Source organism: Macaca mulatta, chromosome 2 (assembly GCF_049350105.2).
Source record: "Macaca mulatta isolate MMU2019108-1 chromosome 2, T2T-MMU8v2.0, whole genome shotgun sequence".
In the NCBI taxonomy this organism is placed as follows: domain Eukaryota; kingdom Metazoa; phylum Chordata; class Mammalia; order Primates; family Cercopithecidae; genus Macaca; species Macaca mulatta.
The window spans coordinates 96011592-96031073 of NC_133407.1; the positions used below are offsets into that span (position 1 = coordinate 96011592).

The 19482-nt window shown below is 47.3% G+C and overlaps 1 protein-coding gene and 1 long non-coding RNA gene across 6 annotated transcripts in view; one reads left to right on the forward strand and one right to left on the reverse strand.

Moving 5' to 3' along the window:
* PARL (presenilin associated rhomboid like) overlaps positions 1 to 7357 on the reverse strand; it is a 53869-nt gene extending 46512 nt beyond the window's left edge. For 4 of the 5 annotated variants that reach the window (XM_077990608.1, XM_077990607.1, XM_077990609.1 and 1 more), the window contains exon 1: positions 7195 to 7353. In XM_077990608.1, the coding sequence (XP_077846734.1) occupies positions 7195 to 7319 (125 nt within the window). In that variant the 5' untranslated portion in view covers positions 7320 to 7353. 5 annotated transcript variants of the gene reach the window in all.
* Positions 510 to 7330, forward strand: LOC144339072 (uncharacterized). Its single transcript, XR_013413728.1, has 2 exons — positions 510 to 910; positions 6019 to 7330. It is a non-coding gene; the product is annotated as an uncharacterized LOC144339072 (long non-coding RNA).
* Positions 7358 to 19482: the final 12125 nt, after the last annotated feature.

Sequence of the window (19482 nt, forward strand, 5' to 3'; positions counted from 1 at the left end):
TTGAACAGATGAGAAGTTGCTTCTTATGGATGAACAAAGAAAGTGGTTTCTTGAGATAGAATCTACTCCTGTTGAAGATGCCGTGAACACTGTTGAAAGGACAACAAAGGATTTAGATTATTACATAAACCAAGTTGATAAAGCAGTAGCACGGTTTGAGAGGATTTACTCCTACTTTGAAAGAAGTTCTACTGTGGATAAAATGCTATCAGACAGCATCACATGCTACTGAGAAATCTTTTGTGAAAGGAGGAGTCAATTAACATGGCAAACTTCATGTTGTCTTATTTTAAGAAATTGCCACCACTACTCCAAACTTCAGTAACCACCACTCTGATCAGTCCGCAGCCATCAACAGAGGCAAGACCCTCCACCAGCAAAAAGATTACGGCTCACTGAAGGCTCAGATTATCATTAGAATTTTTTAGTAATAAAGCATTTTTAAATTAAGGTCTTAACAAACCACTTCTTAACAAACCACTCTAAAATGCACTGGCTTAAAACCATAATTTATTACTTTTTTTTTTTTTTGAGACAGTGTCACCCAGGCTGGAGTGCAGTGGCATGCTCTCGGCTCACTGCAACCTCCACCTCCCAGGTACAAGCAATTCTCCTGCCTTAGCCTCCCGAGTAGCTGGGACTACAGGTATATGCCACCACATCTGGCTAATTTTTGTATTTTTAGTAGGGATGGGGTTTCACCATATTGGTCAGGCTCGTCTCAAACTCCTAAGCTCAAGTGATCCATCTGCCTCGGCCTCCCAAAGTTCTGGGATTACAGATGTGAGTCACCACACTCAGCCTACTTTTTCTTGTTTTTAAAGAGATGGGTTCTTGCTATGATGACCAGGCTGGTCTGGAACTCCTGGCTTCAAGTGATCCTCCCATCTTGGCCTCCCAAAGTGCTAGGGTTATAGGCATGAGCCACCATGCCTGGCCTAAAACTGTAATTTATTATTTCTCATGATTCTCTAGGTTAGCTGCCCCCAACTGGGGACCGATTCCACTGGTCTCACCTGGATCACTCAATGCAGCCAGTACTCTTGACTGCTTAATCAGAGCTGGAGAGTCTAAGATGGCCTCACTCGTACCTGGAGCCTTAGTGCTGGTTGTCTGCTGGCTCTTTCTCCACCCAGTCCTTGGTGTTCAGTAGTCTAGCGGGGGCTTCTACCATGACAAAGGGAGTGTTCCAAGTGGGCAAAGGCAAAAGCTGCAAGGTCTTCTGAGGCTGCCTCTGGACCTTGCACAATATTACTTCCACCACATGCTACCAGTCAAACAAAGCCACAAGTCCAACCCAGCTCCAAGGAATGGGGAAGCTGACTCCAATTTTGGATGAGAAGACCTACAAAATATTGTGGCCGTAGTTTTTTAACTACCACACTAGATGTGGCAGAGGCAGTCATGCTTCCTAGTCTAGAGCAGTAATTCTCAATTCTGGCTATACATTAGAACTGCCAGGTGAGCTCTTAAAAGTCCTACACCATGGTTCTATCTCATATCAATTAAATTAGAATCTCTAGGACTGGGTCCAAGGCCTCAGTAGTTGTAAGACCTCCCCGGGTGATTCTCATGTGCCGCCAGAGTCGAGATCTATTCATACCACAGGTTTGGGGAAACTTTAGTCTACATACAGATCACCTGGAAGTCTCATTAAAAACATTCTAATTTAGTAGGTCTGGGGCAAGGTCAGTCTGAAATTTTGCATATCTAAACAAGCACCTAAATTAGGGGTTGTCAAACTATGGCCTATAGAGTGGATTTGAGCCTCCAACTAAAAATGGTTTTTACATGTTTAAAGGGTTGTTTAAAAGGAAAGCAGAAGAATATGTGACAAAGACCACATGCGGTCATATTTTCTATCCGACCTTTTACAAACTAAGTTTACCAAATCCCTGTCCTAGATGATGCCCAAACTGCTAGTTCATGAACCACTTGGAATAGCAAGGAGCTAGAACCCGATTCCTCACTCTTCCAACAATACTTGTACTTAAATTAGAATGGTTTGTTGTCCCACAGATTAATCCTATGTAGGTAATAAAACAAAGAATTCCAATACAAATGCTTCACTAGGACTGGCTCCCAGCACCTATGCCTTCTCCCTTTCCAAACCATACCCTAGAATTTCCAGCCACTTCGTTTGATTAGATACACCAAGCCCACGATTGACTTAAGCCAACTTTCACATCCCATTCCCTGGCAACTTCAAGGGATTCAAGCATGGGCACCTGTCCCAAGTTAGGCCAATCTGGTCCAATGAAATTCAATTTCAAGATTTTGTTTGTGGTAACAGAGAAGACAACTTTTTTTCTACTAGATTTGCACCTAAAAATGTAGAGCCCCAAGAGCTGCTGGCAGCCATCTTATAACCACAAGGAGACAGCATGCTGAGAGAACAAAGCCAACATTTAGGAAGCAGAGACAAGCCATGGAGAAAATCGTGTCTGGTGACAATTTGAGACACTGGACTTAACTCACTAGAAGCCAGTCCTACCTCTACATTTTTGACCTGCATAAACCAATAAATTCCCCTAATAATTTAGGTCAGTTCGAGTTTGGTTTTCTATTGGCATAAGGATGCTTTTAGATATAGTATGTTTATTACATATTATATAAGGTACATTTTCTTTTTGGTGAGCTTTCATTTTAAATTTCCTTTTTTATGCAGGGCGGGGGGGTTGGTCCTCACTCTGTCACCCAGGCTGGAGTGCAGTGGCACTATCACAACTCACTGCAACCTCTGCCTCTCGAATTCAAGTGATTCTCCTGCCTCAGCCTCCCAAGTAGCTGGGATTACAGATGGCTGCCATCAGGACCGGCTTTTTCTTTCTTTTTTTTTTTTTTTTTTGTATTTTTAGTAGAGATGAGGTTTCGCCATATTGGCCAGGCTAGTCTCAAACTCCTGACATCAGGTGATCTGCCTGCCTCGGCCTCCCAATGTGTCGCCCAAAGTGCTGCCAAAGGATTACAGGCGTGAGCCACTGCACCCGGCCTTAAATTTCTTAAAGTGTGAAACAAGGAAAAGCATAATATCTCTAATTGCAAATGTCTGCGATCTTATTCACAGGTTTAGGTTATTCACCTCTTCCCAATCGGATGGGTATGTAAGATTGGAAAAATAAATTACCTACCAGAATAAGTTGGAAAACAAAGTGAAGTGCTGCAATAAAATGGATGGGAATGGGAAAGAGGGTCCCTTGAGGCATATACCAACTCACGAAGGCAGGCCTGCCTTGACCCTGCTGCTTTGGTCCTTCTGCCAGTAGCTGGTGATTTGTGGAAGCAATCAAATGTGTTCAAAGTGGGAGGATGTCATGAATACCTAAGTTGCCACCAGCCACACAGTTATGGTTCAGTTTTTTTTGTTGTTTCTTTCTGTTTTTAAGACAGAGTTTTGCTCCTGTTGCCAGGTTGGAGTACAATGGCGTGATCTCGACTCACTGCATCCTCCGCTTCCTGGGTTCAAGCGATTCTCCTTCCTCCACCTCCTAAGTAGCTGGGATTACAGGCGCCCGCCACCACGCCCAGGCTAATTTTTGTGTTTTTAGTAGAGAGGGGGTTTCACCACATTGGCCAGGCTGGTCTTGAACCCCTGACCTCAGGTGACCCGCCCACCTCGGCCTCCCAAAGTGCTGGGATTACAGGCATGGGCCACCACACCCAGCCAGTTCAGATTTTTTTTAAAAAATACAATCCTATAACTTTTAAGTAGAAAAAGTTATACCAATATATTTGTTGACCTAATGGTGAGTGATAACACAGTCTCATAAATGTTTTGGTTGTTTTGTTTTTTGGGTTTTTTGAGACAGGGCGCGATCTCAGCTCACTGCAACCTCCGTCTCCTGGGTTCAAGCGATTCTCCTGCCTCGGCCCCACCGAGTAGCTGGGATTACAGGCGCCTGCCACCATGCCTGGCTAATTTTTGTATTTTTAGTAGAGACGGGGTTTCACCATGTTGGCCGGGTTGGTCTAGCAGTCTTGACCTCAGGTGATTCATCCGCCTCAGCCTCCCAAAGTGCTGGGATTATAGGTGTGAGCCACCGTGCCCGGCCTGTGCATTGTTTTTAAGAGTGCAAGGGTAAAGATGATATAACTTAAATATACAGGTCAGCGCTAATGCTTATGTTACTTAAGATTTGTATGAACAAATTAAGTAGAAATGGCCTAATGTTTAAATGGAGACAAAATGTGTCTAAGCATACACAACTGATTAGATTCATTCTACTTAAAACAAAATAGAGCCCGAGGCATGGTAGTGCGTACCCGTAGTACTTGCTACGAGGGAGGCTGATGGGGGGGATCCCTTGAACCCAGCAGTCTGGGGATGCAGTGAGCTATGATAGTGCCAATGCACTTCAGCCTAGGTGACAGAACTCACCTCTTAAAAATACAAAAGATATTGGGTGGGAGGCTGGATTCTACATAAACTCTGGCATACCAAAATTATTTTCTTGACCCCATCTTGAGTTAATAGATGATCAGTTAAAACAAAATACAACATACACGATTGACTAATATGTCAAGTATCTTACTTAAAGATATTTTGAGGCTAGGCACGGTGACGGAAGCCTGTAATCCCAACACTTTGGGAGGCCGAGGCAGGCAGATCACTTGAGACCAGGAGTTCGAGACCAGCCTGGCCAACATAGCAAAACCCCATCTACAAAAAGCACAAAACTTAGCCAGGCATCATGGTGGTGCATGCCTGTAATCCCAGCTACTTGGGAAGCTGAGGCAGGAGAATCGCTTGAACCTGGGAGGCAGAAGTTGCAGTGAGCTGAGATCGTGCCACTGCACTCCAGCCTGGGCAACAGAGCAAGAGTCTGCCTTTAAAAATTAAAAAAAAAAAAAAAATATATATATATATATATATATATATATACACACACACACACACACAGAGAGAGAGAGAGAGAGAGAGAAAGGGAGACACTATATCTCAATATAAACTTTCCATCCAAATGGCAAGCTTTTTAAAAATATAAAATGTTAAGTATTACAATTCAACTACTTTCTTCCTTTGGATAGTTTCATACAATTGGCAAATTAAGCAGGTTTCCACTTTCAAGCCTCAAACCTTGGTAACAGTAAAGTTTACAAAGAGCCCAAATGAGATTTTTTTTTCCCTTTCGTGTGAAAGGCCAGATAGAAGGTATTTTGGTCTTTGTGGACTACTGAAATCTGTCACATACTACTATTTTTGTTTTACAATCCTTTAAAAATATAAACCATTCTTGGCTGGTGGGCCGCCTTGGGCCTGCAGTAGTTTTCAGACCCTAGTATCTCCACCTAGAGTGCTTGTAAAATGCAAATTCCTGGCCCCACTTCCGGCCTATTATTAATACATCAAATGACATGGATTGGGTCATTCTTCTGCACGCTAATTTCAGAACCGTAAGAACTCAACATACAGCTAATAAAGGTTATATACAAGGTAACTGATACGCTGTTAACTTTAAGAACTTATTTCCAGAGGCAAATGCTCTATTTCAGGCCTACACTCTCATGTATATTTTTTATGCAACCACGAAAATGTCATTTTCAAACTTTCTATACAAATAGCAAGCTTTTCAGGCATTAAATACTAATCTTCAACATTTCATGTGTTTCTTCTTCACTGTTTCAAATGGTCTTCGTGCTCAGTTTTTACTAGAGGCTCATTAGTTTTCCTTTGCTTCCCCTTCCTAAAACCAGCACGGTGATGTGCACATAAATCTTAAATGTTTCACACACTTCCTGTTGCTTCCTAATACACGTATTTATTTTAGATGGAGTCTCACTCTGTTGTTCAAGCTGGAGTGCAATGGCATGATCTCGGCTCACTGCAACCTCCACCTCCCGGGTTCAAGCCATTCTCCTGCCTCAGCCTCCAGAGTAGCTGGGATTACAGGCGCCCGCCACCATGCCCCGCTAGTTTCTTGTATTTTTAGTAGAGACAGGGTTTTGCAATGTTGGCCAGGCTAGTCTTGAACTCCTGACTCCAGGCGATCCATCTGCCTCAGCCTCCCAAAGTGCTAGGAATACAGGCGAGTGAGTCCACCACGCCCGGCCAATATTAATCGTTTCTTCCCCCCTTAAACTATGCAATCTGAAACGGGATTACCACCTCCACCTGTCCTCACTTTCCATCTCCCCAAGAGTTCAAGATTAGTGCCTGACAGATCCATGTTACAGTGTATGAAGATACAATGTATGTAAGGTTTTCACAAGTCCCTGATAAAACTCACCTTTAATGCTTGTGGGACATACAGGTTCTTCCACTCCACCCACCCCCTCCTGATTGTGATTTGATAGGACTGGGGTGAGGCCTGGGACATAAAAACACCATACAAACTCTCCAGGTGATCCTTGTCCGCCACATTAGAGCCTCGATTATTTATCATTGACTATCCCACGTGTTGATAAACAATGTTTCTTATTACCAGCAATCAGGTGGATTCGAGGCACCCATCTAACCAAGTCAGAAATTGGGAGGAGTGAAGTTTTGAACAAAAGAGGAGGAAAATTTTCAAAGCCAAATGCACACCAGATTCTTAAACAGGTGAGGAATTTCTCTCTTCTCTCTCATATTAGACATGAATTACCGTGATGCAAAAATCAGCAATACTGATAGACCATACACTTCACACTTCTACTCGGAAGGTTCGGTAGTTTTCTTTCCGAATCAACCGGATACCAAATCTTCCACTGTCTCAATTCAACAGTAAAGCCTCTCCTACGACTTTGCCAGACACAAAGTGATACCCTCCCTCAGACTTCGTCCTCCCTCAGCTCACTACAAGCTAAAGGCGGCGACTGGTTGTAATGGAACATAACCCTTAAAATTAGATGGAAAAAGAATAAAACCCGCCATTCTACCAGCTGTACTAACTGCTTCACTTAGAAACTGGCTCAACAGTTTTCTCTCGGGATTATGAAGTGTGGCACGCATGAACCTTCAGCTTAGTTCCCCTTCCAGTCACGTCCTTCCCAACGGGAAAGGAGAAAGCGCAGGCTCGTGGAGGGCTAGGCTAGGATGGGCAAGGGGAGCGAGAAGCGAGGACTGGACGGAGGCGAGAGAGGAGAGAGAAGGGGCAAGTAAGGTGAAGGGGGTGAGCTGGGGGCAGCACGAGAGACCCAGACGGCCTCCGCCCCCTGAGAATACACTGCCAGAGCTCAGGGACCAAGAAGCGAAACCAGAGCAGCTGCCATTACCTGCGTCCGAGCAGCCGCTGCGGGGCTAGGGCCGCAGTGAGCTCCTCGCAGCTGCGGCCGTCCACCAACACAGCCCATGCCTGGCCACAGCCCCAGCCTCTCTGCGCCCAGCCTCGCCACGCCATCTTCCCAACCTCTGCCCCACCATGGCCTGACCTTACCCACCCCAGCTGCGCAACTACTTCCGGGGCGAAGGAAACACCATAGAGCGCGAGGAGCAGTCTAGAGCGTCCCCGCGCGGCTGAGAGGCCGCCGAACCGGCCACGGTGCCGGTACGAGTGGCTGGCGCACTTCTCCACCACCGCTTCCCCTCCCACCGCTCAGTCGGCTCCCGGAGCGACCTGCGAGAGTGGCCCGGACTCCCCGCATTTGCAGATGAGGAGGATGAGGCCAGAGCGAAGAGGGACAACTGACATTTTTTTTGAGTAACGGCACATACCAGGCGCTTTCCCTAAGATCGCATTTAATTGTCACAGCACTGCTAGAGGTAGATGTCATCACTGTTTCACTTTGCCTCAGGTCAGAGGGGACAGGACTTGGCCAGAGTTGCAGGGATGGTTCCTAGAGGAACCAACGTCGCAAGCCAAGTTTTCCTAAATTACTACTCTTTTTTTTTTCTGTATTTCTAACCACTTCGTGTTATTCTGTATGCCTTTAACAAAGTCCAAGCCTATTGGGTGGGATGGCTCACCCCTGTAATCCCAGCACTTTGGGAGGCCGAGGCCGTCGGATCACCTGAGGTCAGGAGTTCGATACCAGCCCGGCCAACATGGTGAAACCCCGTCTCTACTAAAAATACAAAAATTAGCCGGACATGGTGGCACGTGCCTGTAATCCCAGCTACTCAGTTGGCCGAGGCAGGAGAATTGCTTGAACCTGGGAGGCGGAGGTTGCAGTGAGCTGAGATTGTTGTGCCAGCCTGGGCAACATAGTGAGACCCTGTCTCATAAATAAATAAATAAACACAAAATCCAAGCCTGAAATGAAAAGCAGGCTTTCACTTTTTCATAATCCATCCCTAACCTACCTGTCAGTCAGCTTGATTCCCTGCCACTCCATTCCCTCCAACCCTAGCTGCAGTACTGTCATTGGCCATTACTCAAAGGCAGCATCCGAGTTCCCACTGCTGAGCATTCACGCTACCGTTCTCACCACTTGAAATACCTAACCGACTTGTCCTTCAGGTCAGCCTCAAGTGTCACCTCTTCCAGGAGGCCTTTCCCAGACTTCCACTCCGATTTAGATTCCCTTCTTTTGTACTCACATACCGCTTTATGCATATCTCTGCAATGGCACTTCCTTCATTCCATAAGCACTTATTAAGCGCTTACAGTGTGTCAGGTGATGTGTTAAACCTGGAGATACAATTGAGAAGACACTATATCTGACCTCACAAACATCCTAGTGTATTGGGGGAGAAGGCTCTGTAGGAGTCTTGAGAGAGGGAATATAGCCCAGTTGAAGGAAGGGGCATGGGAGGCTCAGGGAGAAGGCTTCCCAGAGAAACTGAGAGAGGTCACCAAGAGAAGAGGATTGAAGTGTTCCTCAGAGATAATAGCATTTGTGATGTCTCCCAGCACATGACTTGTTTAAAAAACTAAAATAAATTCACGCCTTTTCCACACAACGCAGAGAGGGGCCCATTCGGCATTGTTCTAGATTCCCGTTGTAACTTAAAGGGAAACTTTCACAATATCTGGAGCTTTTGATGTCCTGCAAATGAAGGAGGAGGATGTCCTTAAGTTCCTTGCAGCAGGAACCCACTTAGGTGGTACCAAGCTTGACTTCAAATGGAGTAGTACATCTGTAAGAAGAAAAGTGGTGGCCAGGCGCGGTGGCTCACGCCTGTAATCCCAGCACTTTGGGAGGCCAAGGCGGGCGGATCACAAGGTCAGGAGATCCAGACCATCCTGGCTAACACGATGAAACCCCGTCTCTACTAAAAATACAAAAATTAGCCGGGCGTGGTGGCGGGTGCCTGTAGTCCCAGCTACTCGGGAGGCTGAGGCGGGAGAATGGCGTGAACCCGGGAGGCGGAGCTTGCAGTGAGCCAAGATCACGCCACTGCACTCCAGCCTGGGCAAGAGAGCAAGACTCCGTCTCAAAAAAAAAAAAAAAAAAAGAAGAAGAAAAGTAATGGCGTCTACATTCTACATCTGAAGAGGACCTGGGAGAAGCTTCTGCTGGCAGCTCATGCCATTGCTGCCTTTAAAAACCCTGCTGATGTCAGTGTCATGTCCTGTAAGAATACTGGCCAGAGGGCTGGGCTGAAGTTTGCTGCTGCCACTGGAGCCACTCCAATTGCTGGCCACTTCACTCCTGGAACCTTCGCTAACCAGATCCAGGCAGCCTGCAGGGGGAGTCAGCTTCTAGTGGTTGCTGATCCCTGGGCTGACCACCAGCCTCTCGCAGAGACATTTTATATTAACCTACCTACCATTGCTCTATGTCACACTGGTTTTCCTCTGTGCGATGTGGACATTGCCATCACCTGCAACAACAAGGGAGCTCCCTCAGTGGGTCTGAGGTGGTGGATGCTGGCCCTGGAAGTTCTGCGCGTGTGTGGCACCATTTCCCTCGAACACCCATGGGAGGTGGGAGAAGCCTGATCTCTACTTCTACAGAGATCCTGAAGAGCTTGGAAAAGAGCAGGCTGCTGCTGAAAAGACTGTGACCAAGAAGGAATTTTAGGGCGAATGGACAGCTCCAGCTCCTGAGTTCACTGCTACTCAGCCTGAGGTTGGAGACTGGTCCGATGGCATGCAGGTGCCCTCTGTGCCTACTCCTCAGGTCCCTACTGAAGACTGGAGTGTTCAGCCTGCCACGGGAGACTGGTCTGCAGCTCCCACAGCTCAGGCCACTGAATGGGTAGAAACAACTACTTAATGGTCTTCAACTGTTCCTGCACGGGTTCTTAAGCAACATGGAAATAACATTGATGGAAAATACACATCAGTTTCTAAAAAATAAATTTACTTTGGTTATATCAGAGGTGTTAAGTCTGGGATTTGATTTTACCCTATATGCAAGCTAAAAGATTGGATGTTGGCAAAAGACAGGAGACTCCTGGGTCAGAAACAAAACACTTTATATTACCACTGCATGTTCTCCAAGTCCCATGGTGGCAATGCCATGAGCCAGATGGGTGCTAAACATGCAGCGGATTTGCATCTCAACTGAAGAACAGTGAGCCTGGAGGACCTACTGTTTAATAGTAAGTTTTTATAGTAAACAAGTCAACAATCTTGGAAGGTAGAGATGTTTTCCTCAAGAGCAAAGGGCAGTTGACTTATGACCTTAGAAGAAAGATAGTATCACCCTAGAGAGTGCAGGCTTGTGTGCTGCCCATCGTAAAAGGTTCTGATTCCATGGCACGGCGTGGGGGCTCACGCCTGCAATCCCAGTACTTCGGGAGGCCGAGGTGGGCGGATCACTTGATGCCAGGGATTCAACACCAGCCTGGCCAACATGGTAAAACCCTGTCTCTACTAAAAATAGAAAAATTAGCCGGGCGTGGTGGCACACGTCTGTAATCCCAGCTACTCGGGAGGCTGAGACATGAGAATTGCTTGAAACTGGGAGGCGGACGTTGCAGTGAGCCAAGACTGTTGCCACTGCACTCCAGCCTGGGGGACACAGCGAGACTTTGTTTCAAAAATAATAATAATAAAATAAATAAAAGATTCTGATTCAGCCAGGCACGGTGGCTCTAGCACTTTGGGAGACTGAGGTGGGTGGATCACCTGAGGTCAGGAGTTTGAGACCACCCTGGCCAACATGGTAAAACCCTGTCTCTGCTAAAAATACAAAAATTAGCTGGGTGTGGTGGTGCATGCCTGTAATCCCAGGTACCCGGGAGGTCGAGGCAGGAGAATCGCTGGAACCATGGAGGCGAAGTCTGCAGTGAGCTGAGATCACGCTATTATACTCCAGCCTAGGCAACAGAGCAAGACTCTGTCTCAAAATAAATAAATAGAAGATTCTACTTCAGTTCAGCATTCCTCTCCTATAATGCAACCCACTGAGTGTGCAGGTACAGTCCAGACCTCTTCATGTTGCTCCATGGGAATTGGGACTCAAGGAACCAGCATAAAAATTCTAATAGTCAGTCTGGCTAATACTATTGCTGTGGGTAATAAATTGTCCTTCATTTCTGACCCAGGAGTCTTGTGCCAGCACCCATAAAACTAGACCAGGTTAACTTGTTAGTTTTCAAGTAGGGTAAAATATTAGACCCTTCACGGTTCTCTATAGGGATCTGTGAATTGACCATTTCAGAGGGTGAGAGCTTCTCTTAGGGGCTGACAAGAACTTGGGTATGGCCATAGGGCTGATGGCGGAAGAGGAATGAGCTGAAAATCACTAAAGATGAGGGAGCCCAGAAACGGAGAGGTCCTGGATGTCGACTGCGTTGCTCACATGAACTTGGGGTCTTCAGGGTGACGGCAGGACTTGGAATGAAATCCTAACATTTCAGTGAAGAAGAGGATGACTAGAAGGTGATGAATAGTGCTGAAGAGGCGCTGGAGATAAAGGAGACAGTTTCAGCAGAGGAGATATTTGTGCTCAAGGTGGTCTTTGGGCAAGTAACCTGGAAGAATTATGAGGGCATGACGAGGATGCTCACCTCCGGAACCCAAGGGGCCCGAGGCTGGGGTGTGCTGAATATCCTCTGTTTGCCCCTCCAGCTCACTCTCACATGCTGTTCCAGGCTGCTGGAGGCTGACCTTTTTTTTTTTTTTTTTTTTTTTTAAGATGCTCTCTCGTCCAGGCTGGAGCGCAGTGGTGCGATCTCTGCTCACTGCAACCTCTGTCTCCCAGGTTCAAGTGATTATCCTGCCTCAGCCTCCCCAGTAGCTGGGATTACGGGCACCCGCTACCACGCCTGGCTAATTTTTGTATTTTTTTTTTTTTTTAAGACAGAGTTTCACTGTGTCGCCAGGCTGGAGTTCAGTGGCATGATCTCGGCTCACTGCAACCTCTGCTTCTCAGGTTCAAGCGCTTCTCCTGCCTCAGCCTTCTGAGTATCTGGGATTACAGGCACAAGCAACCACGCCTAGCTAATTTTTGTATTTTTAGTAGAGATGGAGTTTCACCATGTTGGCCAGGATGGTCTCGATCTCTTGACCTCGTGATCCGCCCACCTCGGCCTCCCAAAACGGGATTACAGGCGTGAGCTACCGCGCCCGGCCTAATTTTTGTATTTTTGGTAGAGACAGGGTTTCACCATATTGGTCAGGCTGGTCTTGAACTCTGGACCTCAGGTGATCCACTCACCTCGGCCTCCCAAAGTGCTGGGATTATAGTTATGAGCCACTGCTCCTGGCCGCATTATTATATTTAATGTTAATATCAATCAAATGAGTTAGCATTATTATCTCCACTTTGCAGATGAGGGAACTGAGGCTTACTGATATTTTGACACTTTCTAACTAATTCACTGGCGAGCTCCTGATTTTCATTCCTATCAATTCAGGCTGGCCCGGTGGCTCACACCTGTGATCCCAGCACTTTGGGAGGCCAAGGTGGCAGATCACATGAGGTCAGGAGTTTGAAACCAGCCTGGCCAACCTGGTAAAACCCTGTCTCTACTAAAAATACAAAAATTAACCAGGGGTGGTGCGCGCCTATAATCCCAGCTACCTAGGAGCCTGAGGCAGTAGAATCGCTTGAACCTAGGAGGCTGGGGTTGCAGTGAGCCAAGATCACTGAACTCTAGCCTGGGCGACAGAGTGAGACTCCATCTCAAAAATTAATTAATTTGGCCAGGCACAGTGGCTCACGTCTGTAATCCCAGCACTTTGGGAGGCCGAGGCAAGTGGATCACGAGGTCAGGAGATCGAGACCATCCTGGCTAACACAGTGAAACCCCGTCTCTACTAAAAATACAAAAAGAAATTAGACAGGCATGGTGGCACGCGCACCTGTAGTCCCAGCTACTGGGGAGGCTGAGGCAGGAGAATGGCGTGAACCCGGGAGGTGGAGCTTGCAGTGAGCTGAGATCGTGCCACTGCACTCTAGCCTGGGCAACAGAACAAGACTCTGTCTCAAAAAAAAAAAAAAAATTAATTAATTAATTCAGATAATTATATCTACCTTGTCACTTTGGTATTTAAATAACTTCATCTATGTTAGGTGCCCAGTGCACTTCCTGGCACACAGTTGGCAATCCACACATGGCAGCTATGGTCATATCATCATGAGGATATGGAAGCTGAAAGGGAAGCCTATCCACGGGGGGAGGGCTCCCTGCAGCGTCATCATCTTAGAGCTAAAAACAAAGGTGCGAGTGCTTTTGGATGCTGTCTAGGGGAAGGAGAGCCCTGCCAACATAAACAGATCATTCATCACCCGCCAGGCCCTGTGCTGGGCATTGTCACTCCCAACAATCCTAAAGGAAGCCTCCATTTGTCATATGAGGAAACCGAAGCACACAAGGACTGAATTATTGAGAGCACAACTGGGATTTCAACCAAGGCCAAAGCCCAAGTTAGGGAAAGCTTCCTGGAGGAGTTGGCCTTTGAATGGAATAGCATGCAGAGGGCTGGAGAGGATCAAAGATGGGAGGCTGGATGGTGGAGGGGGTGGGTGTTAGAAGGGGCTGCAAGCTCCAGACAGGGGCTCTAACAGAGAGAGGGTTAGGAAAGTGAGGCAGGAAGCAGGTGAATTAGAGCCCGACTTTGTTTTCTCCGCCTCAGAGCCTGCCTGGATCACAGACAGCTGCCAGCTCAGGGTGGGACCTCCCAGGCCTGAGAACCCCAAGCTGTCTCCTGTTGTCTGGGACCCCACTTGCCTGGTGCTTCCCAGCCTGGACTCCCGAGGTCCTGGATATGGCACCACACAGAAAATAGGGTATCTATGAGAAAGCTCCAGGATGTCACAAAGCCTAGAGGAACATCTGAAGAAAGGCCAGAGGCTAATTCATACATCATGGTTTCTGTTTTTTGTTTTGTTTTGTTTTTTTGAGACAAGGTCTCACTCTGTCAGCCAGGCTGGAGTGCAGTGGCGCGATCTCTGCTCACTGCAACCTCCGCCTCCTGGGTTCAAGTGATTCTCCTGCCTCAGGCACCCAAGTAGCTGGGACTATGGTGTGCACCACCACACCTGGCTAATTTTTGTATTTTTAGTAGAGATGGGGTTTAACCATGTTGCCCAGGCTGGTCTTGAACTCCTGGCCTCAAGTGATCCACTCACCTCAGCCTCCCAAAGTGCTGGGATTACAAGTGCAAGCCATTGAACCTGGCCAATACGTCATGTTTTCTTATTTCTGGCTAGACTCCTTTCAGGCTGGTGTAGCAGTAGTGATTGATCTCCTACTAATTAGAAACACTGGTCCATTCGTATGTACATCCTTTAAATAACACGAAAGAGAGCGGTAAGGCAATTCCTTTTTTTTTTTTTTTTTTTGAGATGGAGTCTCACTCTGTCTCCCAGGCTGGAGTGCAGTGGCACAATCTCTGCTCATTACAACCTCCGCCTCCCAGGTTCAAGCAATCCTCCTGCCTCAGCCTCCTGAGTAACTGGGATTACAGGCACACGCCACTACACCTGGCTAACTTTTTTGTATTTTTAGTAGACAGGGCTTTACCGTGTTTGCCAGGCTGGTCTTGAACTCCTGACCTCGGGTGATCTGCCCGCCTTGGCCTCTCAAAGTGCTAGGATTACTGGTGTGAGCCACCGTGTCCAGCCCGAGGCATTTCCTTTTTAAAGCTCAGATTTGTTGAGGCATGGTTTATATGCAATAACACTCCTTTAAGTGTACAGTTGTATGAGTTTTGACAAACACATACAGTTGTGTAACCATCACCACAATCAAGATACAGAACATTTCTATTACCCCAGAAAGTTCCCTCATGTCTTTTTACAGTCAAACCGTAACCCTACTCCTGAATCCTGGCAGCCACTTATCTACCAAATATTTTCTGTCCCTATAGGTTTGCCTTTTAAAGAATATCACAGAAATTGAATCATATAATATGCATTTGTGTGAACATATATTTTCATTTCTTTTGGGTAATACCTAGGAGTGGGACTGCTGGGTTGTGTGGTGTAATGTTTAATTTTACAAGAAATTGCCAAACTGTTTTCCAATGTAGTTGTACCATTTTACATTTCCATCTGCAGGGTACAAGAATTCCATTTGCTTCACATCTTTTCCAGTACTTGGGATTGTCAGGGTTTCCTTTTTAGCAATTCTAATAGGTATGTAATGGTATTTCATTTTATTTTAGTTTGCATTTCCTTAATGCAAGTCAGTCTTTTTTTTTTTTTTTCCTGAGACGGAGTCTCACTCTGTCCCTGAGGCTGGAGTGTAGTGGTGCAATCTCTGCTCACTGCAACCTCTGCCTCCTGGAACTCACAAGCCATTTTTTTTTTTTTTTTTTTTTTTTTGAGACAGAATTTCACTCTTGGCACCCAGGCTGGAGTGCAATGGTGCGATCTTGGCTCACTGCAACCTCCACCTTCTGGGTTCAAGCGATTCTCCTGCCTCAGCCTCCCGAGTAGCTGGGATTACAGGCGCCCACCACCATGCCCGGCTAATTTTTGTATTTTTAGTAGAGATGGGGTTTCCCCATGTTTGCCAGGCTGGTCTTGAACCCCTGACCTCAAGTGATCCACCTGCCTCGGCCTCCCAAAGTGCTGGGATTACAGGCGTGAGCCACTATGCCCAGCCACATGTCATTCTTTTTTAATAAACAAAGCTTGTCTGGAGACACAATGATTCAAAATTTAGGGACCCTTGTGTGGAAACTAAAGTGGGTCTTTGGTGAAGAATTTACTGGGAACAGTTATATGGTCTGCTGGCTTTGCTGGATTGAGATGGTGAGATCTTTCTCTGCCATAGGTCTGCAGAGAACTGCAGTTCTTCCTTCTGGTCAGCAGAGGGCAGGAGAGGGCAGAAAATAAGCTGCCCCCGCTTCACTTTTTTTTTTGGCTTACCTGTCCCCAGCATCAAGTATTTGCATTTGCGTGCATTATTATATTTATAATTTTGCTCGAAAGTTTGCCTTTTCCTCTGAACCTAGTTAGCTGCTGCCTTGTGGGGCTTGATTTCCCAAAATTAACTTTGTGGACTGATTTAATGCCAAACTTAACCAATCTTATAAAATCTTTCCCTGCCAAAGCATAACTAACCTAATCTAAGGACTGAACTACCCAAACTGCGCTACCTCTGTAGAATCCTTGCTAAGTCTACTCTCCAGTGTCACCCCACAGAGCTTGTGTTAGGGGTAACCGTGAGCAGCTGAGCTGCATGAACCCCTGGTCCTCCTCTTCTCTAACTTTGAGAAACCAAGACACTGAGGAAGGACTTCATGGGGGACAGGCCTCCAGAACCCCCGTGGCTACAGGCCATCCTCCCTAGGACCAGGGCTGGGGCTGTTCAGGCGGGGCACTGCACAGATCTCCTGGGGCTGAGGTTGCGAAGTGCCCCCAAAGATGTACTCCAGCTTGAGCCCCGGGCTCCCTTCTGGCAGTTGGAACCGAAAGGTCCTAAGGAGGGTGGCAAACATCAGGAAGAGCTCCATTCGAGCCAGCTGGTCCCCTGGGCACACACAATGCCCTGGAAACAGAGAGAAAAGTCAGAGGTGGCAGCTGTCTCTGTGTCTGTCCCACCATAGCCCCACCCACTACCCAGGATCCAGCTCTGTGCCTAGTACCTGCAGAGAATGGCAGGAAGGCCTCATTGGCCACAAAGTTTCCATCCTTGTCCAAGAAGTGGCCAGGGTTGAACTGTGGAGGGGTCTCCCAGCACTCAGGGTCGTAGAGCACAGAGCCTCTACATAAGGGTAAGATGATGGTGCCCTACAGAGAGATGCTGGTGTGGATCAGGGAGCCTCAGATGGTGCCCAGTACCCAGCCCTGACACTGAGCCACAGTGAGCTTGGAGAATACCCACTGTGCTGGTGGGAGTAGTCCAGGGGCCTCGAGGAGACTCAGCAGCCGGCCCTCAGGCTGCCCTTCCTCCAGGCTTGCATCAGTGCAGTAGCCAAGCAGGATACCCTCCTGGCTAAGGACTGTCCAGCTTTGTCCTGAAGACTCCCAGCCACGTCTGGGGACATGAAGCGGTTGCCTCCTACAGAGAAGGCCAGCAGCTGGTGGCATGTCTGGAAGGGGCCAAGGACAGCCCAGGACAACACACACCGGGGCAGGGGGTATGTGTGCGCGTGGGTGTTAGAGGAAGAGACAGAGTGAGGAGAAACAGAATGGCAAACAGGCAGAGAAAAAGGAACTGAGCAATGGAAAGACAGAGAGGAGACAGAAAGCTTCACTCTTTAGGATTGGGAAGAGAAAAACATGAACCGTAAGCCCAACTCTAACCCTCAACCTAACCCTAACCCTCACGTTCCCCCAAACCCAAACCAAATCTTTCCTCTCACCCTCATCCCAGCCCTCACTCTACTCAAAGGAGAAGTGAGCGATTAGAAAGAGAATCAGACCAAGCAGATGGGAGCAGGGTGACATCTGCTCTTTACCATGTGGGCTGACTGGAAACAACATAAGGAAGTCAAAGTGGAGCCAGGATGGGGTCGGTTATGGTCCCCCGCCCCAGGACACTCAGCTCTGGGATTCTGGGGAAGGCCTCATACCCCAGGGCTCATTTGCCAAATACCACAAAATTAAACCAGCTACCCCTGTAGAGACCAGAGGGCTGACTACAGAATTCTTGATTTTGACCAAAAAAAGGCTTGAAATTAAAAAAAAAAAGCTCAGTGAATTTAAAGCCTGCATTCCAAACAGAAGCCAATAAAGAATGCAGAAATTGAGCAGATGTTGGCCGGTCGCGGTGGCTCACACCTGTAATCCCAGCACTTTGGGAGGCTAAGGGGGGTGGAACACTCAAGATCAGGAGTTGGAGACTAGCCTGGCCAATATGGTGAAACCCCATCTCTACTAAAGTTACAAAAATTAGCCAGGCATGGTGGTGCATGCTTGTAATCCCAGCTACTCAAGAGCCTGAGGCAGGAGAATCACTTGCTTGAACCCAAGAGGCAGAGGTTGCAGTGAGCCGAGATGGCGCCACTGCACTCCAGCCTGGGCGACAGAGCAAGACTCTGTCTCGAAAACAACAACAACAGCAACAACAACAACAACCCCCCCCCAAAAAAAAAAACCAGAATGCAGAAATTGTTTTCAGGGAGAATTGTTGTTTTTTGCTGCTGTTGCAGTACGGTGGGCTTAGGCAAGGTGCCTCGTCCTAGCCACGTGTACCAGTAGGGCACCCAGACTTGCTCACTCTGTGGCTTTAAGCAGAGGTGCTAGAGAGGCCTGTGTGCTTGCTGCTGCCTGAGTGAGCGATAGATTTCCCAATTCTAGTCATGGGAATTCCCCCATTTTCTCTGCCCGGGATTAAATAACCCTCTGCATTGCAGCAGTTTTTACTAATCACCTTCAGAAGAGGAGGCTCCTAGCAAGATGCTCTTTTCCCTCCAGAATTATTTGTGTCCTTTTCTGGGTGATGTTCTGGCCTCCTCGCAAAGTGACTGACTGATCTTAGCTCATGGACCAGGTTCAGAGCACAGCCTCTCCAGTATGCAAAAAGGATAGTCCCCCCCCACCACCAACCACCCTCCACTTCCCCAGACTGTAAAACCATCTGTCTGCTGGGTACCTCCCGGGGTCTCTGTGCCAGCTTCTGCCCAGTAAATGGCAGTTTGGAATTCACAATCAAATAGAATGTCTGAGAAGAGAGACAGGCTGGAAGTGCAACCATCGTATCAGGGACTATTGCTGTTGTCACGATCACTCAACTGATGGAATGGTTAGGAACAGTTTAAGAATATCTGTAACATTTAATGATCTCCTGTCAGGTTTTGATTCCACTTTCAGCAGACATCTCTCGCCCAAGCTGTAAAAGCTCAATATTGATTTCAGCTCATTAATGGGCCCCTGGAGCCTTTATCACAGAACAACTCCTAGAATCAAATTGGCAGGAATGAGCTCTTAATAAGGAAATTTCTAATCCCAAATGGCATAACACAGAGCGGAACCCTGGCCCCCTCTTTTTAACTTGACTTAAGTTGGCACAGCTTCTAGACAACCTGGGCCTGGTCCTCTTGCCAGGCCAGCAGCAGGATGACTTGATGCCCTGGTCCTATCCACGTTCCCAGAGACTCTTGACAAACCTGTAAACTTGCTGGCCAATTTCTGCCGAGGACAGAGTGACAATGCAAAACACCTCCATTTAGCACATTGTTTCACTTTCCTAGAGTGGCATTTTCGTAGAAATACAGTAGGGCGTATGGTAGGAAAAGAAAACACTTTAGAGTCAGAGCGACATGTGTTTGA